This window comes from Onychostoma macrolepis, chromosome 09 (genome assembly GCF_012432095.1).
Source record: "Onychostoma macrolepis isolate SWU-2019 chromosome 09, ASM1243209v1, whole genome shotgun sequence".
In the NCBI taxonomy this organism is placed as follows: Eukaryota; Metazoa; Chordata; class Actinopteri; order Cypriniformes; family Cyprinidae; genus Onychostoma; species Onychostoma macrolepis.
This window is the reverse complement of record NC_081163.1, coordinates 6372297-6397766: the sequence shown is the minus strand read 5'-3', so window position 1 is coordinate 6397766 and position 25470 is coordinate 6372297. Positions and strand designations below refer to the sequence as shown.

Below are 25470 nucleotides of genomic sequence, written 5' to 3'. Positions count from 1 at the left end.
TGCCTGCCGCCCGCTTCGCTTGGCAGCTCTGACCTGGACATGGGTGCCAAGACGGGCGGACGGGGTGCCACATTCAGAGGCCCAGGCAGGAGGCATGATGACCATCTGTGAGGGCTGGCACCTGGACCAGCCAGCATACTCCCTCCAAAAACCCATGTACTGTACACGGGTGACTTCCTCCTAAACCTCTGCCATCTACCTCTCACAGCCTACAGAGCATTCTGCTGAAAAGACTGCTCACAGTGACTTCCGTTTAGGACTGGATTTTTCACTGAACTGGCTTGAGGTAAATAATGACACTATTGTCTTTTAGAGCTGCTTTATAGCAGAATCTGAATTGTCTCCATAGTTATGTTTCATTAATTGTTTTTGGTATTTTCCTGTTTATCTCTGTGAAGCTGCTTTGACCAAATCTATATTGTATAAAGCGCTATCCACCTTATTTTTCAACGCAGAAGCAAGCTGGTTCATTAGCTGCTGTAGGGACCTGAACATGGCTTTGAATCTCACTCATCTTATCAATTAGTTTTGTCGGATCCACGTCACATTCAGCAGCAGCAGCTCTTAAAGTAATAGCAGCCAAATAACCTAATAACCCAGCTGCTGTGATGTTTGTTAATCAAAGAACAAAAGAAAAAAATAGGAAATCAATCATATTTGTAGATTTAAGGATTTATCTATATTTAATTCAGAATTTAGTGTTTAAGTGTTTGGTATACTTGCCTTCAGTCATAAAAAAAAGATGCAATTAAACAAATATTCTGTCTTTATGTTGTTTCTACATTAATTAGAAGATTGAATGTGAAATTATTGCACCATAAAAGTATATTTAAAAACTTTAATGTCAGGTGGGATTAATCGTGATTAATTTCAGAAAACAATGTGTGATTACGTTTTTTTTTATTTTATTTTTTTATTGTGTGTATGTATAAGTGTATAAAATTGATCAAAAGTGACATTCATCCCACAATTTTAAAGGGGTCATGTGACGTTGCTAAAAACATTATTTTTTGTATTTATTATATTTATATTTATTATTATATTTTGTATTTTGAATACGGTCTTTTTACGCGTTGCGTCGCACCACGTAAACATTACCATGTCTGTATTTGTGATCGGAGAAACGAAAAACAACAAGCGCTACTCTACACAGCTCAAAACTCGTGTTTGAATAGTCAGTGGCAAATTCTTTAAATATGAAAATGTACTTATAGGCTGTGAGTCAGAAGCGACAGACTGTCCTTGCAAAGTTGGAATTGTCCCACTTTATAGAAACAGCCTTTGTGCACAGCTGGCATTGTAGGCTACTCTCCCAGGTTCAGGAAATAGTCCTCCGTAAAATGCGCTGCACACGCTCAAATATTTGGGTTGAACTGTTCTGGAACAGTGTTGTAAATACAACTTAACCACTGATTTCTAGTTGTGTCCTCTTTTGGAAGGCCAAACAAAGTAGTTTCGCTTTCGCAACGAAACACAGCGTCTCCAGGACTTGGTGCCGGCGACAGCAACAATACTAAAGCGAGAATAAAAATCATGCAGCAAATCAGAAAAATGTAATGATTTCTGAAGGATCACACTGAAGACTGAGTAATAATGCTGAAAATTCAGCTCTAAATCAGAGGAATATATTACATTTTAAAATATATTGAAACAGAAAACAGGTATTTTAAAGTGAGCGTAAAGAGAGCATAAAAGACTTAAATTAAATTAAATCTTAATTCAATTATCTTAAATGAAAAAATTCTTACTAACCACAGGGTCTCCATGATTTTGGAGCTAACAAGATTTTGATCATTCCATCCACCTCTACTTCATGAGTCAATTCATCTCTCTTCCAATAATAAATAGTCTAAACTTGTGTCAGCAAAAGAGTCTTGGACAAATGCATTTTTTGGTGTTGAATCAGCAGAGAGTGAGAAATCGCTATGCAATATAGGTTTCATAGTAAGCACTAAAACTTGTGCTGAATTGTTGTAGGATTGCGCAGATCTGTTGGGGAAACAGTTAGGCTCCGCCCTCGGCCTCTGCCCATCCCGCCCTCTCGGCTTTTGCAGTGCTGGACTGACCTGGCCGGACTCCAGCAGCTCTGGAGCTCAGCCAGTTCTGAGGAGAGAAAAAGAAGAGAGGGAGGGAGAGAGAGAGAGAGAGAGAGAGAGGTGGAGCAGGGCAATGGCCCTGTTCTTCAGGAAGAAGCGGACAGGGAAGGATAGGGAGAAACTGAAAGAGAATTGCACCGTAAGTCAAACGAATCTTTCAGCCGCACAAAGAAACTGTCCCTATAGAGGAGACAAGGTGACCGTGATCGCTCCGTAACTCTCAAAAACATCTTCATTATGCACATGACATTAGTGCTGCAATGTGCCACAAGTTTCATCTTCATCTCTTAAAACTCTGCATAACTTTAAAGCCCTGATATAGCAGTTACTATAGTCATGCACACTGTAGTGATCAACACTAGATATTAAGGTTTTTAATAAAGTCTTTTAGGCTCACAAAAAGCTGCATTTATTTAATTAAAAATACAGTAAAAATGGCAACGTTATGAAATATCACTACAGTTTAATATAACAGTTTCCAATCTTTATTGTCACATGATCCTTCAGAAATCATTCTAATATGCTGATTTGCTGCTCAAACAGTTATGCTGCTCAATATTTTTTTGTGGAAATAAAATTTACATTTATTTTTGCAGGGGAAAAAATAGAACAGCACTATTTTTTAAATAGAAATTTTAGTAGCATTGTAAAAATCTTTCCTGTCGGATGGATGGGAGGATGGATAGATATATAGATGAAAGACAGACGGACGGATGGATGGATGATAGATAATAGACAGATGGATGGACAGACGGATGGACGGATGGGAGGACGGATAGATATATAGATAGAAAGACAGACAGACGGATGGATAGAGGTAAGGTAGGGAGGTAGTTGGATGGATGGATGGAGGGGTGGATAGATAAAACAACAGCTGGATGGATGGATGGATGGACGACAGATAGAGAAATGGGTGGATGGACATTCTTCAATTACAAACCAAAAGTTAAACTGTATGTCATGCAAGAAGACAAGAGGGAAAAATCTAACAGAAGCAGTGAATCAGAAGGCATTGTTGGGTTGATTAGCATACGGGTCACACCCATTCAGGAGCCCTGCTCTGTCCTGATGTCTTCTTATCTGTACTGCTGTTTGTGTCTCTCTGCCTCTTAAGAGCTCATCTATAATTCAGTGCTCTAAATAAAGAGACAGCTCTGTGATAAAACACAAGTCTGGGAGCACCGGCGGACTCTCCAAACCCATCACCCTAGGGCCTGAACCCAAAACACACCCAAAGAAACACACCTCTGAAGGGGAAGTCTGTGAGGATGCAGTATCCCCATAGTTAACATATTTCTGATGATATTTAAGCTATTTCTTGATAGGTACTTTATGTATATACTCTAAAAGGGTAAATTAGAGGATCAAACAACCACTATTGACAAATAGATTTCAATAAAGTCTAAAGCAAGAAGTAAAATACAGTAAAAATGCATCAAGACACGTTTTCAGTAAACATTTTTGAGTGTACCGAATAAGAGTTTTGAGTCAATTCATTAAAACTTTTTGAAATGACTCATGGAAATTTGTTATAGCTACTGAAGTTTGAATCAGAAATGCTAATGAAAAGACAGGGAGGAATCACACAACTAGTGCTGCCTTTAAGAAACTTAATGACCAATAAAAGTGTATTAAATCATTACAAATGTTCAAATCAAAGTTATGATGAATATTTAACGTATCGCTCAGCGTAAGTAGGCAGCAGTTACACGACCATCTTTAGCAGACAGTTGTGTGGGGGAGAGCTTTAGACTTATCTACTACATTACACACACACACACTTCTTACTGCCTCCTGTGAATGAGACACACGCTCAGTCAGGCTACTTAATATGCAAACAAATCTGTCTTCATAAACTTCATCAGGCCCTGTGTGAATCACATTCTCAAAGCCTCCTCCTCCTCAGACACCAGCAATCACACAAAAACAACATCTCAGGCACAGACAGAAGCTGCAGACTAATCATTTATTTATTTATGGATTTTATATATTTTTTAATTATTATTATTTTCAGAGATGATTATTAAGAGTAATCTGCAGAACAGATTGAAACTAGGGATGGAAAATAACACTTATTTTCTTTTTGATCTGATACCAAGTACTATCACACAGGCAATATTGATACAGATTAATAGATTATTATTATTATTATTATTATTATTATTTTATTTTTTTGGCAATTTCTGGGGATAAATTAAGTAATTAGATCCAATATAATATTTATTATTTGAAAGCCATACATTTTATAATATATAATAAACACAATAATAAAAGCGAAGAAATAAAACAATAAAATGTATAGGTTATTATAAATTGTATACAGTACAACATATTTATTATACTGTATGTAACAAAAAGGTTCTGCTAACAGTTCATTTCACTAGAAAAATGAGTCACCTAATCAGACAAATCAAGGACAAAATAAGCAAATAGCCTCTTCAAAAGAGGCTAAAATATGCAAACCCTTACAACCAGTATTATTTTAGTAATAATAGTATTAATTACAGTTTTTTTATTAATGTTCTGAGTCTGTTTTTACTTTTGTATTTTTTCATGTGACAACACTGAAGAAATGACACTTTGCTACAATGTAAAGTAGTGAGTGTACAGCTTGTATAACAGTGCAAATTTGCTGTCCCCTCAAAATAACTCAACACACAGCCATTAATGTCTAAACCGCTGGCCACAAAAGTGAGTACACCCCTAAGTTTGACCCCAACTTCTTCCCGTCATCGCAGCGTGGAAGGTCATCTATCATTGTGTGACGAGGGTACAGCGAGCGAACCAGTGTTGCCAGGGTAACAGCACAAGTGGGCTATTTTGAAAATACAGCCGTGGGAAAAATTACAGAGCCGTTTTGGGCTACTTTTTTGATGTACCGCGGCCGCCCGAAGTGTATATAGACGAATAAAAATGAAAAAGATCCTTTTACTAATGTGTATTATACTTGTTGTATAAAAGGCTATAAATAGCATATTTTAACAACAGTAAACGACCAAATTCCACATGTGATCGTGAAAATAAGTTATTACAAACACTCGATGGTGGTTTGAAGTGAGTTCTGAGTAAAAGTGTACTATTAATCTCATAAATTGTTTTATGAAGCATGATGCTAATGTTAGCTCTAACGCACCTGCAGAACGGGTCCAATTCTTCTTCATAATGCATTTTTCTATAATGCATACTTCAAGTAAGGTCGCAAGAAATGTTTTGTTGTATTTATTTAGAAATACGTTTGATAATAGTTGGGTAAATGTATACTGGGATTGAAGCAGTGTGGCTTGGTAAATGTTTTATTGCCAGTATAAAGGCTGATAATGGCTGAATAAAAACAAAATAATAATGATAAAAGAATAATAAGGATTATGTCTCATACCTGGCGGAAGTGTGAAAGGTTCTGTTTCCTTAAACTAGTTTGTCATGCACTTCTTTATTTCAACACATTTACAGGTAAATCCTAGTATTTTAAATTTGTGATTAATCATGATATATATATATAGAGAGAGAGAGAGAGAGAGAGAGAGAGAGAGAATATTAATATTTAATATTTATTTTTATTTTTAGCTACTTCTGTGCAACAATAAACTAAATTATAATAAGAAATGTGGACTTGGCAACCAGTTGAAATAAAAAATGTTTATATACTTTATTTTAAGCAGCTAAAATTTGTAATGGTTTTAATTTTAGTTTCAGCTAACTATTAAAACCCTGTCAACAATCCACGATGGCAATTTATAAGTGACTTTATGACTTTTTTTCCATGTTGTAGCTTGATGCACACAAAATTTCACATTAAACAATAAAATCAACAGCTTAAAAAAACCTACATATTACATATACAATTACACACTGTAACTAAATATTAAAATTAATATTTTTATGACAATCAATCCGGCCATTTCTAATTTGAACAAGGTATAATGTAGTATTAAACATTTTTACATTGGTAGATAAACGCGAACGCATAAACTAAATTTTTAAAAACAAATTCACAAGCGAGAGACGCAGGTTTGCATTTGACTCCATTCCACTGGGTCTAAGCAATAAAACTGCAAAAAGCCGCTACAAAAATGCATCGAATAAAATCACTATAAAGAGCAGATGCATTTGCATGCTTTTTTGGAGAAGGCCGGTTTGGAGCTCAGAGGTGTGGGCGTTTAACAAGTCGCCAACAGCTCATCTTCATTTTCAATTCATTTTCCGCCCTCGTAGCAGGAGATCTGCCCGGCACGTTTGTGAGAGCCAGTGCGCTTTCACAACCCTCCTCTGAGGAAGAGTGTGTACAAGCGAGCGAATTATGTGTGAATGCATGAAAAGGTCATAGCATTACTTGACCAGAATGTGTGTTTGTGTGTCATGTGTGCTGTCTAGGAGGCTTTAACACACACACACACACACACACACACCAACCCACTACAGACTGTAAGAATAACACACTGATGACTCAAGCTCTCAGCAGATACACAGACGCAGACAAACATGCTTGAATGAACTCGCACGCGAGGGCCACGCAAAGGCCGTCTACAGCATAAATAAGACATAAGATAGACTGAGTATAGCACATGACATCAGTGCTCAGGACACTCAGACATTCAAGCAATTCGACATGTAAACAGGATGATTTTTCTGATGCACTTCCCTCTGAAAATGTAAAGAGATAGTTCATCCAAACATGAACATTTTGGCACTTTTTAAAAACTCATGAGTTTCTAACACAAAAAGAGAAATTTTGTGGAACACAAAAGGAGATTTTTTAAAATCCTGATTGATTTTCTAATGCAATGCAATAGGATTGATTTCCAATTCAAAAGAATCATAAAAAATACTAGTTTCACAAAAAAATCACAAAAAGTAAATAGTTTCAAGCATCAAAACAATAGTTTCATGCAGCTTTATATTTATTTATTTTAAAACTTTATTTTAAGTTGTATTGATTGATTGATTGATTGATTGATTGATTGATTGTGCATTAGAATGTGTCTTGTTTAGGGTTGCAAAGATAACATTTTAGGATTTTAGGTACAATTTTGGAAAGTTTTCTGGAAATGTACCTGCCCCTTTGTAACCCTAGTCCAATTTTTTTTTTACATTTCTAAACAACAACAACAAAAAAAAGGGCTGTCGTCTTTGACTGTCATCTATGATTTTATGTATCACATATACGATTTTTGTATAATAAAACTTTAAATATATATATTAAATTTAAATCAATCATAAATAAAACACATATACACATACATATACATATATATATATATATATATATATATATATATATGATTTTGTAGAAGAAATTTTAAATATTGATATCTACATTTAAAACAAATATAAATAAACATATATCCTATATCAAATATAATATATAAAATTCTGTATTTATATATATATATATATATATATATATATATATATATATATATATATATAGTTTTATTAATTTTTGTATATAAACAAACATTCTTGAATTACGGTAAAGTATAAAAGTTAATTTAAACAAGCATTTTTCAATACCGTTTTTTTTATTTTTTTTCTCCTTATGCTAAAGAAAATGAGCTCTAATACCTGGTATTTCATATAAATAGCTGCCTTTTTCCATGTTTAACAATATTTTTTTTTTTCAAAGTAACAGCACAGACCGCTTCATATTTAATGCTTACACGTCTCACACATGTTGAATAATGCATGAAGCTGCATATGGTGGTTTGATATTGCGTATGTGCTGCTCCGACACCAGCATCAGACAAATGAATACATCAAAACTACAGTCCATCCGGGCCAGAAACACCAGGATTGGCTGGGAGTGTTATGGTCCAAAAACAGCAAGCACGCCATGTCCTCACGGACGCATTAAACATATGGTATAAAATAACATCGGTCCCTGCTCAGAGAGCATGTTTACAATCAATACTAATTCAGCGAGGAGGGGAAACAGGGGAAGAGAGACAGATAGAGAGTGAGAGTGAAAGAGTGGAAAGGCGCCGTTGGCAGTGAGCAGGTCTCCAGGCGAGACTTTCAGCACCATCTGTTTCCTGATCCGCAGCCCCAGTCCTAAACCCGGGTCCTACATGAGCCTGAACCCAGCTGAAGCAGCCTAGACAGGGTCTAAACAGGTTATCAAGACAAACAAATCCCACACAAAACCCCTAAAGTCCTTCAAGTCCAGTTCAGCCTCAGACTATGAATAGAAAATGTGCTTAACATGTTTTCTACATTTCTTGCCTTTATTTCAACCTTTCTTTCCTTCCAAAATGCCTGTTTTTCACTTTCCTTCGTATTTTTCTTTGTTTTCCTCATAGTCTACAGTGGCATTCTTCAAACTTCATCCTTCCCTTCCTTATTCCTCGTTTTCTTTTATTCTTTATTTTCGTCTTACATACTTTCCACCTTCTTCCTTTACTACAGGATTTACTATAAAAGTCCCAGATTTCAAACTTTAGCCAAGAGAAAACTTACACGTCCAGCTGTACTTCTCAGAAATGAAACAATGTGAATCCTTCAGAGACACTGTGTGTTCAACATGGACATGAACACATTTCTAAGCTCCGGTGTGGTACCAGAGTCCTCAGACTTCAGCGGTCTGTGTGTGGCTCTCTGACCAGGCCAACATGTCTGTACACAGATGCTACGGTCTGTCTCGTCTCTTTTAGCAGGAGCAGAGGGAAACCACATCGGGCTAACCAGTGTGTTTGTGGCTAGCCAGCAATCCACTGCTACTCCAGATCCAAGAGGAGAGAGAGCGCACACACACACACACAAACATATATATTCATATATTCTAGCTAAACTGCCTTTTGGATACACAGAGACAAAAAAGTTTTAAAATACCTAAAAATAAAAATGTATAAAAGACAAAATATATTTTAAAAAAAAAAGAAAAAAGAAATATATAATATATATATTAAAGGGAGAAATAAAAAAAAAATAGATGGACAGACAGACATAGACTGGTGGATGTACAAACAGAGAGATAGATAGAACAATAGAATGACAGACAGACAGTCAGACAGACAGATGACAGATGACAGACAACAGACAGAGACCGACAGACAGATAGATAGATAGACAGACACAGACAGAGAGACAGACAGAGACAGAGAGACAGACAGACGGATGGACGTATATATATATATATATATATATATATATAAAATGATAGACAATGTACATACATATTTAATAAAATAAAGTTTTAAAATGAATCAAATATTTAAAAAATGTAAGTCTCTGTGGCATCGGGATCATGTTTGTTTGTCAGCTGTTTTTCCACTGCTTATATCTGATAAACTTCTCAGGTTATTGTTTCAAGCGCAGCATCATATACAGTGGTGTGAAAAAGTGTTGGCCCCCTTCCTGATTTTTTATTTTTTTGCATGTTTGTCACACTTTAATGTTTCAGATCATCAAACAAATTTAAATATTAATCAAAGATAACAAGTAAACACAACATGCAGTTTTTAAATGAAGTTTTTTTATTATGAAGGGAAAACAAAATCCAAACCCACATGGCCCTGTGTGAAAAAGTGCTTGCCCCCTAAACCTAATAACTGGTTGTGCCACCCTTAGCAGCAACAACAGCAAACAAGCGTTTGCAATAACTGGCAATGAGTCTGTTACAGCGCTGTGGAGGAATTTTGGCCCACTCTTCTTTGCAGAATTGTTTTAATTCAGCCACATTGGAGAGTTTTCGAGCATGAATGGACAGTTTAAGGTCATGCCACAGCATTTAATTTAAGTCCAGACTTTGATTTGGCCACTCCAAAACCTTAATTTTGTTTTTCGTGAGACATTCAGAGGTGGACTTGCTGCTGTGTTTTGGATCATTGTCCTGCTGCATAACCCAAGTGCACTTGAGCTTGAGGTCACAAACTGATGGCCGGACATTCTCCTTCAGGATTTTCTGATAGAGTGCAGAATTCATGGTTCCATCAATTATGGGAAGTCATCCAGGTTCTGAAGCTGCAAAGCAGCCTCAGACCATCACACTACCACCACCATGTTTGACTGTTGGTATGATGTTCTTTTTATGAAATGCTGTGTTGGTTTTACGCCAGATGTAATGGGACACACACCTTCCAAAAAGTTCAACTTTTGTCGCATCAGTCCACAGAATATTTGCCCAAAAGTCTTGGGGATAATCAAGATATTTTTTGGCAAATGTGAGACGAGCCTTTGTGTTCTTTTTGGTCAGCAATGGCTTTTGCCTTGGAACTCTCCCGTGGATGCTGTTTTTGCCTGGTCTCTTTCTTATTGTTGAATCATGAACACTGACCTTAATTGAGGCAAGTGAGGCCTGCAGTTCTTTAGATGTTGTTCTGGGTTCTTTTATGACCTCCTGGATGAGTCGTCTTTGTGCTCTTGGAGTAATTTTGGTAGGCCGGCCACTCCTGGGAAGGTTCACCACTGTTCCAGGTTTTCTCCATTTGTGGATAATGGCTCTGACCATGGTTTGCTGGAGTCCCAAAGCCTTAGAAATGGCTTTATAACCCTTTCCAGACTGATACATGTAAACTATTTTGTTTCTCATCTGTTTATGAATTTCTTAAGATCGCGGAATGATGTGTTGCTCTTTAAACATGCTTCACTTTGTCAGACAGGTTCTATTTAAGTGATTTCTTGATTCAACAGGTCTGGCAGTAATCAGGCCTGGGTTTGGCTAGTGAAATGTAACTCAGCTTTCTAAAATAATATGGTTTATAACAGTTATTTCATGATTTAATAGGAGGGTGCAAGCACTTTTTCACACAGGGCCATGTGGGTTTGGATTTTGTTTTCCCTTCATAATAAAAAACTTCAATTAAAAACTGCATGTTGCGTTTACTTGTGTTATCTTTGATTAATATTTAAATTAGTTTGATGATCTGAAACATTAAAGTGTGACAAACACGCAAAAAAAATGTAAAAATCAGGAAGGGGGCCAACACTTTTTCACACCACTGTATGAGTTGAGTCAGTTTCCATATCTCTGTGAAACTGCACCAGGCTCAAAAACAGTGATTTTGTTCCTCATATTTTCATTTTGATGACTTAAAAAATACATAAGTCGCCACACAGTTCTACAGAAAAATAAACCCTAGACAAACTTCCGATGGTACATTTTTCCACTGAATTCAAAGTTGTCAAAGAGACCCAAAAATAAAAACTGTCATAATTTCCTCATCCTCACATCGTTTCAAATCCAGAAGACTTTGATTTAAAACTGGTCATCATATTGCATCAATTGCATCACTTCGCAAGATTTGGATTAAACAACATTATTTATATGGATTTATTTTATGCTGTCTTTATGACCTTTTAGGTTCTTCAAAGTTTTGGTTACCTGAACCTTCAATGGAAATAACATTAAAAAGAAAATATTAAAGATTAACCAAAGTCTTCTGGGTTTGGAACACAAATCATGAGAGAATTCACATTTTTTGGTGAATTCTCTCTTTCAAAGACCCGTAAAAAACACCTCCACTTCTACTGAGTCAAAGCAGCCAAGCAGATGCTCTTATTCAGCAACCCTGTTTGATGACCTATGACCCTTGGCTATGCCAACATAGATGCCCGCAGCTGACTGGACTACACACACACCAACACACACACACACTCAGAAGACTCGGTCCTACCAGGAGGAATGTGATTGACTCCAGATGGCTTCAGAAGTTCCAGTGGCTGTTCTTTACTGGGAAGTCCATCTGTGGGAGACAGAGAGAAACCATTCCAACTGAGAAATGCTGAGGGATCAGGAAGCATAAGACATCAGGATATTGTATTACAGCTCTACACACAAATTACATATGCAACATATGGACCATTGCCAGGGAAGATGCCATATTTTGAAGCAAATGACTTAATCTTACTTAAATCTTAAAAGTAACAAAACTGTCTCTATTTACTGTAATACATGCTCCTAGTCTCATTATGCATAAATGCACCACAGAACAGATTCTCTTTGTAATTTTGCATCAAAAACATAATAACTTTTCACCTCTGATACAGCTTTCACATCAAGTCCCAGATAAGTTTCACTCAGGAATTTTTTGGCGTATTTTCAATATTCTACTGAACTTACTGAATGTAAAATGTACGTCTACCTCTCAAAGCCTACCTTTTATTTGAATAGTTTTAAAAGGGACTTTTCTACCCTAAGAAAGGTCCACAGCGCACATGAAATGAACACGCAACAGATTTCCTAAAGCAGGGTTTGTAATTATGTGGAAAGGCAAAACAACATCAGTAGGCATGATAACTCTGGGAGAAGCAGCTATAAATAGCCTAGATCTCTAAAAGAGGAAGAGAGAGAGAGAAACGCTCACTGCAGGATACATGAGAGCATTAGCATTCACAAACACACACACACATACACACACACACAGGAGCACAGGAACCATAAAACCTGCACTTCTCAACTCATAATAATCCACCAGAAAAAAAGGAAGAAAATGTGCACAGGGGGAATCTCACTAAACCTGTTATAAACATCCATATTTTTTTCATATTGTGACATTAAGACAATTAAGCAGTTCTTAAGCAGGTAATGTGGGGAAAAAAATACTATAAAAAAAAACAAAAAAGTAATTTTGTGGGATTGCTTGATATATTGACAAGAATCGGCCAAGATTTGGCTTGCTTTTTTTCTTTCTTTTTTTTTACAGATTTTCAGCTGTGGCCGATTGCTTTTTTTCCAGCAATTGTGTGTAAATCTTAGTAGGCAGATACTAATTGCCAATGGCCCTTTTATATATACTGTGTATATATATATATATATATATATATATGTATATATGTATTTATTTCATAATGATACTTCCCCATTTTAAATTCTTATTATCCAATGAAAGGTTAGATTTTTGTGAATTTTTAAATAAAAGAGCAAAAGGATTAACAATGCAGATGAATTTTCACAGCCTTCTTTGATCATATTTACCAAGGGTGGCGATATTTTTGGCCATGACTGTATATATATATATATATATATATATATATATATATATATATATATATATATATATATATTTCTCCAAAGCGACTTACAAATCAGAAAAAGTAACTAAAACTAAAAGTTAAAACTCTATAAATACTATACACACACTTAAGAAAATAAAGTAAATAAAAATGATAAATGCATACAACTACATTTCAAAACTAAACATTTAAAGGAAAATTTAAAATAAAGCCAAAAACAATTCAAAATATTAAAACAACAAAAGGTATGAGTATAATAATGATTCTAACATAACACTAAGCCAAACACGAAAAATTAACTACATTTTGTGTGTGTGTGTGTGTGTGTGTGTGTGTGTGTGGCTGTACATACACATCATACATACATACATACATACATATATATATATATATATATATATATATATATATACAGTGTGTGCAGAATTATTAGGCAAGTTGATATTCTGGTCATATTTTTTTTTACCAATTCCAAACCACATCAATCTTAGTAACTACTATCAATTTTGTATTTAATAATTTATAAGTGATATATAATTGTCCATGAAGGCTGATAGTCAGAAACTCCTTATTCCAGGTGTGCAGAATTATTAGGCAGGTTTTCTTTTACAGATAAAATGAGCCAAAAATGAGATTGAACTCAAGAATAAAAGTAAAACAATTATTAAATGCCCATGAGAAGGATGCAATACTAATGCAACAATAGAATTAGCAAAGTTAAGGCATGACCACTGGGCAGCGAAATGCTCATTGGGTCAGCAAGGTCAGAAAAAACAGGTGGAGAAGAAAAGACACCTTAACTGCAAAAGAATTAGAAATTAATGTCAAGAATTAGGTGAGAAACCATCAGGAACCATTTAGTCTCCAGCACCATCATTTTCCAGAACTGCAACCTTCCTGAAGTCTCCAGAATTACAAGGTGTCAGGTTCTCAGAGACTTTGCTTGGGTAAAAAATTCTTTAAAATGGCCCTCACTTAATAAGAATAACATGCTGAAGTGTTGTGAAATACATGAAGACTGATTTTGTATAGGATTTATGGACAGATAAGTTGAGAGTGACTCTTAGTGGTAAAAAAATAGGCTCCATTGTATTTATACTAATGTTCAAAAGTTTGGGTTGATGAGATTTTTTTTTTTTTGAACATTTTTTTATTTAGCAAGGACACATTAAATTGATCAGAAGTGACAGTAAATACATTTATAATGTTAAAAAAGAACTCTATTGCAAATAAATGCTGCCATCACATGAATAAATAAAAGACAATAAATAAATTTTTAAATATAATAAAATAGAAAAAATATATTTTAAATAATAATTTTAAATTATTTAAATAATAATTGAAATTATATTTTACAATATCACTGTCAAATAAATACATTTCAAATCATTTGAGCTAAATGCCGCCTAAGAGTAAGAAACTTATTTCAAAAACATTTTTAATAAAATATTACCGACCCCAAACAGTAGTGTATATTTATTTTTTAAATTAAATATAAATTTATTCATATACATATTAACTACATTTTAAAAATCAATAAATCATTTAATGTGAAATGTGAAAAATAACTTTGTGACATTCAGGTGCATTCTCCTCAGCTGTAATGAGTTTGTGTATGGCAGCACCGGGAGCAGCGATTAATCTAGCAGTAATGAGCTTCAGATGCACTTCACACGAGTGAGCTTCCTGACATACTGACCCCGATGTGTCTCACACCTACTCGCTAAAGACTGACAGTGAATCACAGCCTGAGAGAGAGAGAAAGAGAGAGATGAGTCGTCGAGAAGAAGGAATTCAAAGACTTCACAGCGTTTAATTCATTAGACATTCCAGTCACAGTCTCGCCAGCGGCGGCAGGCGGTGACAGGGCTCAGGGTCGTTTCCACGGATCAACAGCAGCGTCAGTTCCTCTGAAAGTGAGACCGGAGGGCTTTACGCCTCAGTTTGCACAGAGAAGACGAACAACCGCCTCAGAAAATCTGGAGGGGCTCACCGAGAGACGTTCTTATTGTGTTGTTGTTGCATATCCCCTTTTTCTACCCCAACATCACTTCAGTAGACGCCCAATCTGTCCTCGAACCTGTTTTGAATTGCAGAAAGACTGGAAAACATTGCCACACAACTGACAATCAGATGATGACAAATCATCTCTGCTGTATGGAGGTCGAGGGCAATTCTGCGCAGAGCTCAGTGCACCGCCTGTGTGATAGGAAAACTGAATTTTCCAGAACAAAACACTCAGGAATACTTTGTTCGGTCTGGAGACAACAACACACACATTTGCTCAGTTTCTTATATATATATATATATATATATATATATATATATATATATATATATATATATATATATATATATATATATATATAAGCTTATATATAAAATGAAATGCTTTAACAACTAAAATAGAATAAAATAATCATAAGAAAATAAATTTTTTGTTTGTATATCTATTACTGTGTTTGATGATTACTGATTTCAGACTTGGCTATAAAAAAAATTTAAATTAAATAAAAAATAATAACATTAAATTAAAAATACAAAAATGTTTTAAATAAAATAAAAAAAAAAATAAATAAAATAAAATAAAATAAAATAAAATAGCTTTTAGATGGAAACATACAATAACAAAACAAACCATGGTTGGCCACTTTGCATGTCATCCAGACAGTCTCATCCCACCTAAGATGGGTTTTCTTGTCCAGAATAAGCTGTAAAATGGATCACACTTTATGACTATAATCAAAAGCTATATAGTCAAAGGACTACCAAAATAGAGACGAGAGCCAAACCTCCACACTCCCAGCCTCAACTACTATCAATCGATCTGCTTTCATACATCTCGACTTAATCATATCTGTGGATCTGATTGAGTGACAGGACCCGAGCGACCTCATCCATTCATGTAATACACACAGCAGCTCAGATAAGAGCTACACTTATCCCAGTGAATTCAGATCAGAACAGAGAGTATCAATCATCCGCTGATAAGAGCCGTTCCTGAGGAACGTGCACAGAATAGCCTACTGCAGCCAAGACTGAGAAACCCAACAAACCCAGGCTGTCTCTGAAAATAAGGCTGCAATTACAGATTATTTTGATTAATATGTTCAACAACTATTTTCTAATATTTTTTTTAATTAATCAGATTTTTAAAAATCATACAAAAATATGCAAAAAATGCTTTTTTAAATGTACTTATTTCATTATTTCAAATACAATTCAGATAAAAAAACAGCTAAACATAAAACAGTTAAAATCAAACTAAAAAACATACAAAAATATGTAAAAACATATATTATAAAGGTTTTATATATAAAACAACAATTTTATATTATGCCTTTTATATTATTTTAGGCATAATGATAAATATAAATAAATCACCAATATAAAAATATTGATAAATATTTTTTAAAACATTTTTATAATATTTATAAAAATATTTAAATCATCTAAATAAAAATCAATTTTTAATTAAATACAAACATGTTTTTAATTAAATACAAAATGAAAAAAATATATACATACAGTATATGTATATGCATTTGTGTGTCTATAAGGTTATGATATAAATCGTGTACAAAAAGGGTTAGCATAATTGTCTGACAGCTTTACAACTGTGGATAGTTTTTTATAATAATGTTACAGTTTAAATCACTAAATTATAAAAACAAGATCTGACTGACTGATGATGAAATTTGGTGCCATTTATTTTCATTATCAGTTATTTACCTTTGAATTATTGTTTAAATTTTGCATTAAGTTATGGGTACATATGCCGTATTCAAATACTGACCAGATGAAGGCATCTTACCAGACAAGATGTTACACAACCACTGAACTCGAACATGTCTTGATGCTTTCCTACCACTGTTTACTGGCTGCATTTTTCAGGTTGAGTACACGGTGCATGTGTTTTGTTCTCTCCTGCTGCTGATCAGACCGATACAGGGTGTACGAGTTCAGGCGGGAGGAGCAGGAGGCAGATAAACAAAGCAGCCCACAGCAGTGGCCTCGCTCAGCCGTGATTAGCTGCCTCTGTAACCCAGCACGCTCCGCCGCTGAACCCCGCTGGGGCCCGAGAGCGAGGAACCTGAGGAACCTGCAGCAGGTAGGCCGTAACAAACCGTCCCGCATCGGCTCACGTGTTATAATGCGCCCCGAGCCCATCAGGATCTTTATGAGCGTGGCTAAGACAGAAAACTCCAGCTTTAAACAAAACTTTTGTGTTTCCATGATGCTATTTTTAGCCATTCAGACTCAAGTCATCATTAATACGTGCAAAAAATTTTAATAAAAACAATTAAATAAATAAAATTCAATTCAATTGTGGGTATGTCTATTACTGTGGTTTGATGATCAATGATTGCACATTTAGCAAAAAAAAAAAAAAAAAATTATAAAATAAAATAAGCTTATTAGAAGAACTAAAGATATTTTTTGTGGATAAGTCTATTACTGCGGTTTGATGATTAACAACAACCAATTACAGACTTGGCCATTAAAAAACTCAAATTAAAAATATTCAGAAAAATAAAATAAAATAAAAGCTTTAACTATATTTTTGTATTTTATTTGTTTATTTACTTTTGTGGTTATGTCTATTAATCTGCTTTGATTATCAACGATTATGACTCAGCCATTAAAGCTTAAAAATAAAATAGCTTAAAAATAAAATCAAATAAGTTTTGTGGGTATATCTATTACAATGTTTTGATGATCAATGATTACTGATTTTGGATTTATCCTTTAAAAATAAAAGCCAAATAAAATAAAATACATTTTTAATAAAATCTAATTTTTTTTGTGGGTATGTCTATTACTATGGTTTGATGATCAATGATTGCAATTACCAATTATAGACTTAGCAATTAAAAATAAAATAAAATAAAATAAAATAAAATAAAATAAAATAAAAATTGACATATAATAAAATAAAATGTCCCACATTGGCACACGCTACACTGTGCCCCGAGCCGATCAGGATGTATTTGAGTGTGCCTAGCACACAGGCTTTGAGCTTTTAAGCGTTAGTGTTTCCATGATGCTATTTTCAGCCATTCAGACTGAAGTCATCATTAATACATGCTGCCGCACGGCAAAGATAAAATATTGATGGGAGAGCCCTCCGACGGTGTCCCCTCCAAACAAGGAAGCTTTCCACGTTGTGGCTGCTTTCTCCTCCGGAGAGGGATGTAGAGGGGAGGAGGCAGAAAGAGGGGCATTAAAGGGAAGACAGATTAAACAAAGGATGGAAGCTGTTTGTGCTTCCGCTGCACGTTCCTGGGCTCATCTCGATGCATGCGCTCTATTTTTGGAAGCCTCTCTGGACCAGACAGGAGCAGAGCCTGTACCATCATGGCATTTTAATCAGACACAATGCATCTCTAACTGCACCCAACAACAAGGGAGTGCTGCAAAAACACAGCACAGCAGTTAGTGAAGCAGGTATCCATGAGCCACTGCAGTCAGGATTACTTCTGCCACTAGTCAATGCTTGATTAAGTCAACTAATTACAAGTCACTTCACTTCAGTTGCACATGAAGTCTACAAAAGGGTCCAAATCTGAAATTAAAGTAAATCTGGCATGCTTTGCGTTAATATTAATACTACTATTTTTTTTTTCTTTCTTTGAGCTTTGGGAAAGTATAAGGGTATGTTATCATTTATGTATTGTATATTAGTATTTGTACATTGACAATAGCAATGTTTTTTTTAGTTAACTAAAACCAAGAACGTTTTCATTACTTGTAATAAATAAAATTAAAAACATTAACTGAAAAAATTGATTTTATTTCAACTAGTCACCAACGCAACTGTTTTTGTTTAACATGAAGCACAAAAATAACAAAAAGTAAAAATAAAAATAAAAGTACTAATAAATCAAATAAAATAAAAATAAAAATAAAAATAAAAATAAAAATAAAAATTGACATATAATAAATAAAATGTCCCACATTGGCACACGCCACACTGTGCCCCGAGCCGATCAGGATGTATTTGAGTGTGCCTAGCACACAGGCTTTGAGCTTTTAAGCGTTAGTGTTTCCATGATGCTATTTTCAGCCATTCAGACTGAAGTCATCATTAATACATGCTGCCGCACGGCAAAGATAAAATATTGATGGGAGAGCCCTCCGACGGTGTCCCCTCCAAACAAGGAAGCTTTCCACGTTGTGGCTGCTTTCTCCTCCGGAGAGGGATGTAGAGGGAGGAGGCAGAAAGAGGGGCATTAAAGGGAAGACAGATTAAACAAAGGATGGAAGCTGTTTGTGCTTCCGCTGCACGTTCCTGGGCTCATCTCGATGCATGCGCTCTATTTTGGAAGCCTCTCTGGACCAGACAGGAGCAGAGCCTGTACCATCATGGCATTTTAATCAGACACAATGCATCTCTAACTGCACCCAACAACAAGGAGTGCTGCAAAACACAGCACAGCAGTTAGTGAAGCAGGTATCCATGAGCCACTGCAGTCAGGATTACTTCTGCCACTAGTCAATGCTTGATTAAGTCAACTAATTACAAGTCACTTCACTTCAGTTGCACATGAAGTCTACAAAAGTGTCCAAATCTGAAATTAAAGTAAATCTGGCATGCTTTATGCGTTAATATTAATACTACTATTTTATTTTTTTTTCTTTCTTTGAGCTTTGGGTAAGTATAAGGGTATGTTATCATTTATGTATTGTATATTAGTATTTGTACATTGACAATAGCAATGTTTTTTTTTAGTTAACTAAAACCAAGAACGTTTTCATTACTTGTAATAAATAAAATTAAAAAACATTAACTGAAAAAAATTGATTTTATTTCAACTAGTCACCAACGCAACTGTTTTTGTTTAACATGAAGCACAAAAATAACAAAAAGTAAAAATAAAAATAAAAGTACTAATAAATCAAATTAAATAAAAACTATATAGGAATATTTTAATAATTATAATAATAAAAATTACTACACAACCACCCAAAAAAACTCCTTAAACTTTAACTAAAATTAAAGTGAAAAAAAAACTAAAGAAAACCAAAATTAACAAAAATTAACAATAAACAGCCTGGTCTCATTGTTTATACGTAGGTATTAATACGTAACATTTACAAGCACAAAACGTACATTTTTGTACTTTTATATTGATGCTAAAACGTACAATTTAGACGTATTTCAATATTTAAAACGTAAATATCGCTACGTATTTTTAGCTAAAAAACATAAAACATTTATGTATCTTTTATATCATTAAGATATTCGTATCAATGCATTTTTATCATTTTATCAATAAGCGATTTAGATTTTTAGACCCCTTAACCTACCCCCAAACCTAAACTTACCCATTTTATAGCGAATATTAAAAGGATATAGAAACGCAATTGACTGAAATATGCAGGAAAATAACCATTTTAGAAACAATATAGCATTAAAAATATTTTTATCGTCGCTAATCCCACTCCTACCTCTAAACCTAAACATAGCTATTTCTGTACAGTATAATAATGCATATGCATATAATAATGCAATTACAATCATTTATTTATTGCAAAAATGTCAAAAGCAGTACCAAAAGTAATCCAAATGACAATGCGCTGCAGCCTCAGTCCTCTCGGAATACAGTAGGTTTGTGTGAGGTGCAGAGCAGAAATTAAGTTGTTAATCGCTGAAAATATTATCCAGATTATGTTCCTGATCCACTCCGTGAACTCGTGAAGGCTCGTGCGCAACATTCAAACACACCTCACCAGAAACACAGCATATCGCAATCTGTGATGATGGAGATGAAGATCACCGAATAAAAGCTTGGATTTGGGTCTGTTTCTCGCAGTCGTATGGATTTGGAAGATTTGGATTACAGCGCACAAATAAAAGTTTTATTTCGTAATAATGTTGCGTTTTTGGTGTATTTTATAGTTCTATTGTCAGTCACAGCATGTCGGAGAAAGCGCCTTTTGTGGCCCATGGTAGACAAAGTAAACATTACATGACACGTAAAGGTTAAACGATTGCAGAATGTTATTTATTTTAAGGGTTTAAAGTGAAGTCTTGTTTAACATATATCCAAGATGGCGCCGCTCATGGCAGCCTCCGTGGCATCGTCCACAGTTATTTTTATTAGTTTGTCCTGTCTTTAGTTATATCCCTGCAATCAGTTTCACCAGAGACGAACTGCTGGACATTCGGCAGTACACACCACCTGATATTTCACCAGTTTTCGATTATTCAGATGTTTTTCTGGACATAGTAGTCAGCGGAGCAGCGGCGCTGATAAAACACAGGACGTGCAGACGGGGGAAGCGAACCGGCGCGCTCGTGAAGCTCAGACAGCGCGGATTTCAGACAGCACTGCCTAGCATCCATCTGGCGAATATCCGCTCTCTACCCAACAAAACGGACGAACTCTTTCTGCTCTCCCGTACACATAAGGATTTCTCACACTCTGCTGCTCTGTGTTTCACGGAAACCTGGCTGAATGACGCCATTCAGGACAGAGCGTTTCATCTGCCGGGCTTTCAGCTGTTTAGAGTAGATCGCGACGCAGAATCAACGGGGAAATCCCGTGGAGGCAGGACATGCTTTTACATCAATGACATCAGTGTACAGATGTAACTGTGTTAAATGATGTGCTGTTCGATCTAGAAGTGCTTTTCATTAACTGTAAGCCTTTCTACTCGCCGCGGGAGTTTTGCTCGTTCATTCTCGTGAGTGTTTACATTCCACCGCAAGCGCACATGAGCTCAACTTTACAGAAACTCGCTGATCTGATCACAGAGACTGAGCAACAACACCCGGACTCTTGTTTTAATCATTCTCGGGGACTTTAATAAAGCAAATTTCTCCCATGAACTGCCAAAATACAGACAGCATGTTACATGTCCCACCAGAGACAGTAATATATTGGCTCACTGTTACACAGCAATAAAAGATGCATATCACTCAGTACCACGGGCAGCTTTAGGACTCTCTGATCACTGTTTGGTTCACCTTTTACCGACCTACAGGCAGAAACTTAAATCAGCTAAACCTGTTTTAAGGACTGTTAAAAGATGGACTAATGAAGCAGAGTGGGATTTACAAAGCCTGTTTCCACCTCACTGATTGGAGTGGTTTTGAAGCTGCTGCCACCGATCTGGACGAGCTCACAGAGACTGTAACATCTTATGTCAGTTTCTGTGAAGATATGTGCATTACCAGGACTCATCTAACTTACAACAACGACAAACCGTGATTCACTGCAAAACTCAGACAGCTCTGTCAGGCCAAAGAAGATGCTTACAGGAAGGGGGACAAAGTCTTGTATAAACAGGCCAAATACACACTGGAAAAGGAGATCAGAGTGGCGAAGAGAAATTATTCTGAAAAAATAAGGATTCAATTCTCTTCCAGTTACTCAGCATCAGTGTGGAAAGGTCTGAAAGAGATCACCAACTACAAGACACCATCCCCCAGCACTGTGGAGAATCAACAACTGGCAGACGATCTGAATGAGTTCTACTGCAGGTTAGGGCTGTGCAATTAATTGAAATTCAGTTGCAATTTTGGCCTCCAACGATTATGAAGTTACAGTAATCGAGACTAAACGATTATGGCACCCCGTTCCGCCCCCTTTCCAGCAGTGTGCTTTCTACTCCTCCATAAAAGCCCAATTTCACGTGCAAATCAGTAAAATCATGTAACGAGACACTTGCAAAATGAGACGTGCTTGATTTATTAAAGTTGATTAGATTTATTCATGTTTCTAAAAGCATGAAAGAGAACTTGCGCTGTTCCTCGGGAGGATTTCTGTGGATGCGCTCAGAGATGGAACAGAACACGGACATGTAAAGGCATCTTTTAGGTCAAATACATGCAGAAAATGTATCAAAATGCGGCGCTTAGTGATCATTTATGTGAACCCTCGTCGGATATGTAATAAATGAACTTAAAGAGTTGAGAATGAAAATACTTGTGTAAAAGTAAATTGGATCCGTGCGCCTCTTAAAGTGACAGCGGGCTAATATTCCTGCTGCGACTGTGCTTTATATTAATCAAACAACAAAAGACAAATTCAAAATCACTCACTGCTCTTGACTGAAGGACTTAAAAGCACAGTTTGTTTCATTTGTATGTTTATTTTTTATTCTATTGTATTCCTTTGCTTTTTTTATTACTGGCAGTTTAATTATTTTTTATTTTATATATATATATATATATATATATATATAGTTGTTTTTTACTAATATTAGTTACTCTAGTATTCTGCTGTGGTATTGAGAATTGTGTGACAATTAATAATAAATCTTTTATATTAAGTTTTGGTCATATGGCCCACTAATAATCGTTTTAAATAATCGTGATTACAATATTGCCCAAAATAATCGTGATTATGTAAATGATTTTTGTCATAATCAAGCAGCCCTACTGCAGGTTTGAAAAAACACCCTACACCCACCCTGAACACCTCTCCACACAACCATTACCACCTCCAGCAACCACCCTCTCCCCCACACCTGCAATTCAGATCAGCGAAGACGATGTGCGCCAGGTCTTCCGGAAGCAGAAAAGGAAAAAAGCACCAGGCCCAGACTGTGTTAAACCAGTCTGTCTGAAATCCTGTGCTGACCAGCTGGCCCCCATCTTCAAACAGATCTTCAACAGATCACTGGAGCTGTGCGAAAGTCCCTCCATGCTTCAAATGCTCCACCATCATCCCCATCCCAAAGAAATACAAAATTACAGGACTAAATGACTACAGGCCTGTGGCTCTAACGTCTGTGGTCATGAAGTCTTTTGAAAAACTGGTGCTGGCCCACCTGAAGGACATTACTGGACCCTTGCTGGATCCTCTTCAGTTTGCCTACAGAGCAAACAGGTCTGTGGACGATGCAGTCAACATAGGACTGCATTATGTTCTGCAACATCTCGACAGAACAGGGACTTATGTGAGGATCCTGTTTGTGGACTTCAGCTCGGCCTTTAACACTATCATTCCAAACCTCCTCCTGCCCAAACTAACTCAGCTCTCTGTGCCCACATCCGTCTGTCAGTGGATTGACAGCTTCCTGACATACAGGCAGCAGCTAGTGAGGCTGGGAAAATACACATCCAGCACTCGTACGATCAGCACTGGAGCTCCTCAGGGCTGCGTTCTCTCCCCACTGCTATTCTCCCTGTGCACCAACGACCCCTCTGCCAAGCTCCTGAAGTTTGCAGACGACACCACGCTTATCTGCCTCATTCAGGACGGTGACGAGTTTGCTTAGAGACAGGAGGTTAAGGAGCTCGCTGTCTGGTGCAGTCTTCACAACCTGAAGCTCAACATGCTCAAAACTGCGGAGATGATCGTGGACTTCAGGAGAAACCCCCCTGCACTCCCCCTACTCACCATCATGAACAGCACTGTGACTGCAGTGGAGTCATTCAGGTTCCTGGGCACCACCATCTCCCAGGACTTGAAGTGGGACACTCACATTGACTCCATTGCTAAAAAGGTCCAGCAGAGGTTGTACTTCCTTCGCCAGCTGAGGAAGTTCAACCTGCCACAGGAGCTGCTGAAACAATTCTACTCTGCCATCACTAAATCAGTCCTCTGCACTTCAATAACTGTCTGGTTCAGCTCAGCTACCAAATCTGACCTCAGAAGACTACAGAGGGTAGTCTGTACTGCTGAGCGAATCATTGGTACAACCCTCCCCACTCTCCAAGAACTGTAGAACATTATCCAAGAACACTAGAACACCATCTCATCCAGAGTGAGCAAAAGGGCTGGCAAAATCACTCTGGACACCTCACATCCAGCACACTCCCTCTTTGAACTGTTGCCGTCTGGTCGACGCTAGAGAGTTCTGAGCACCAGAACGACCAGGCACAGGAACAGTTTCTTCCCTCAGGTAATCCATCTCATGAACACTTGACAATAATTGTGGAACACACACTATTTATACACTTATTTATCTAATACACATACTTAGTCTACATTTCAATTTGCACATTATATACCTGTACATACAATTGTCAATTTGTATATTGTTATTCCTTATTTACTTGTTCTATTTTTTAATTCTTCTTTTTATTATCTGTGTTTTTTGTTCTGTCACTGTCATTCTGTTGCACTGTGGAAGCTTCTGTCAGGAAAACAAATTCCTCGTATGTGTAAACATACCTGGCAATAAAAGCTCATTCTGATTCTGAACATTATGTAGGCTATTCTTGGAAACGACCTGGCAGCAGAAATCACACAGAACTAGAGGTCGACCGATAGTGGATTTTACCGATACCGATAGCTAGGTTGGACCACACTGGCCGATACCGATTAATCAACCGATAGTTTTCAAAATGGATACTGAAAGAGAGCTAGTGCTTTACTATTTAAAAAAAAAAAAAAAAAGCAGCAGCAACAGTACTGAACCATACTTTGTAAATGAATAAAAATATTAATATTATTTACTATATTGATCA

The 25470-nt window shown here is 36.2% G+C and overlaps 1 protein-coding gene across 5 annotated transcripts in view; it reads right to left on the bottom strand.

Annotated features, from left to right (window-relative positions):
- hdac4 (histone deacetylase 4) overlaps positions 1-25470 on the bottom strand; it is a 255008-nt gene that overhangs the window by 140397 nt on the left and 89141 nt on the right. For all 5 annotated transcript variants that reach the window (XM_058787006.1, XM_058787010.1, XM_058787011.1 and 2 more), the window contains one exon: positions 11705-11773. In XM_058787006.1, coding sequence (XP_058642989.1) covers positions 11705-11773 — 69 coding nt within the window. The remainder of the gene's footprint in view (positions 1-11704; positions 11774-25470) is intronic.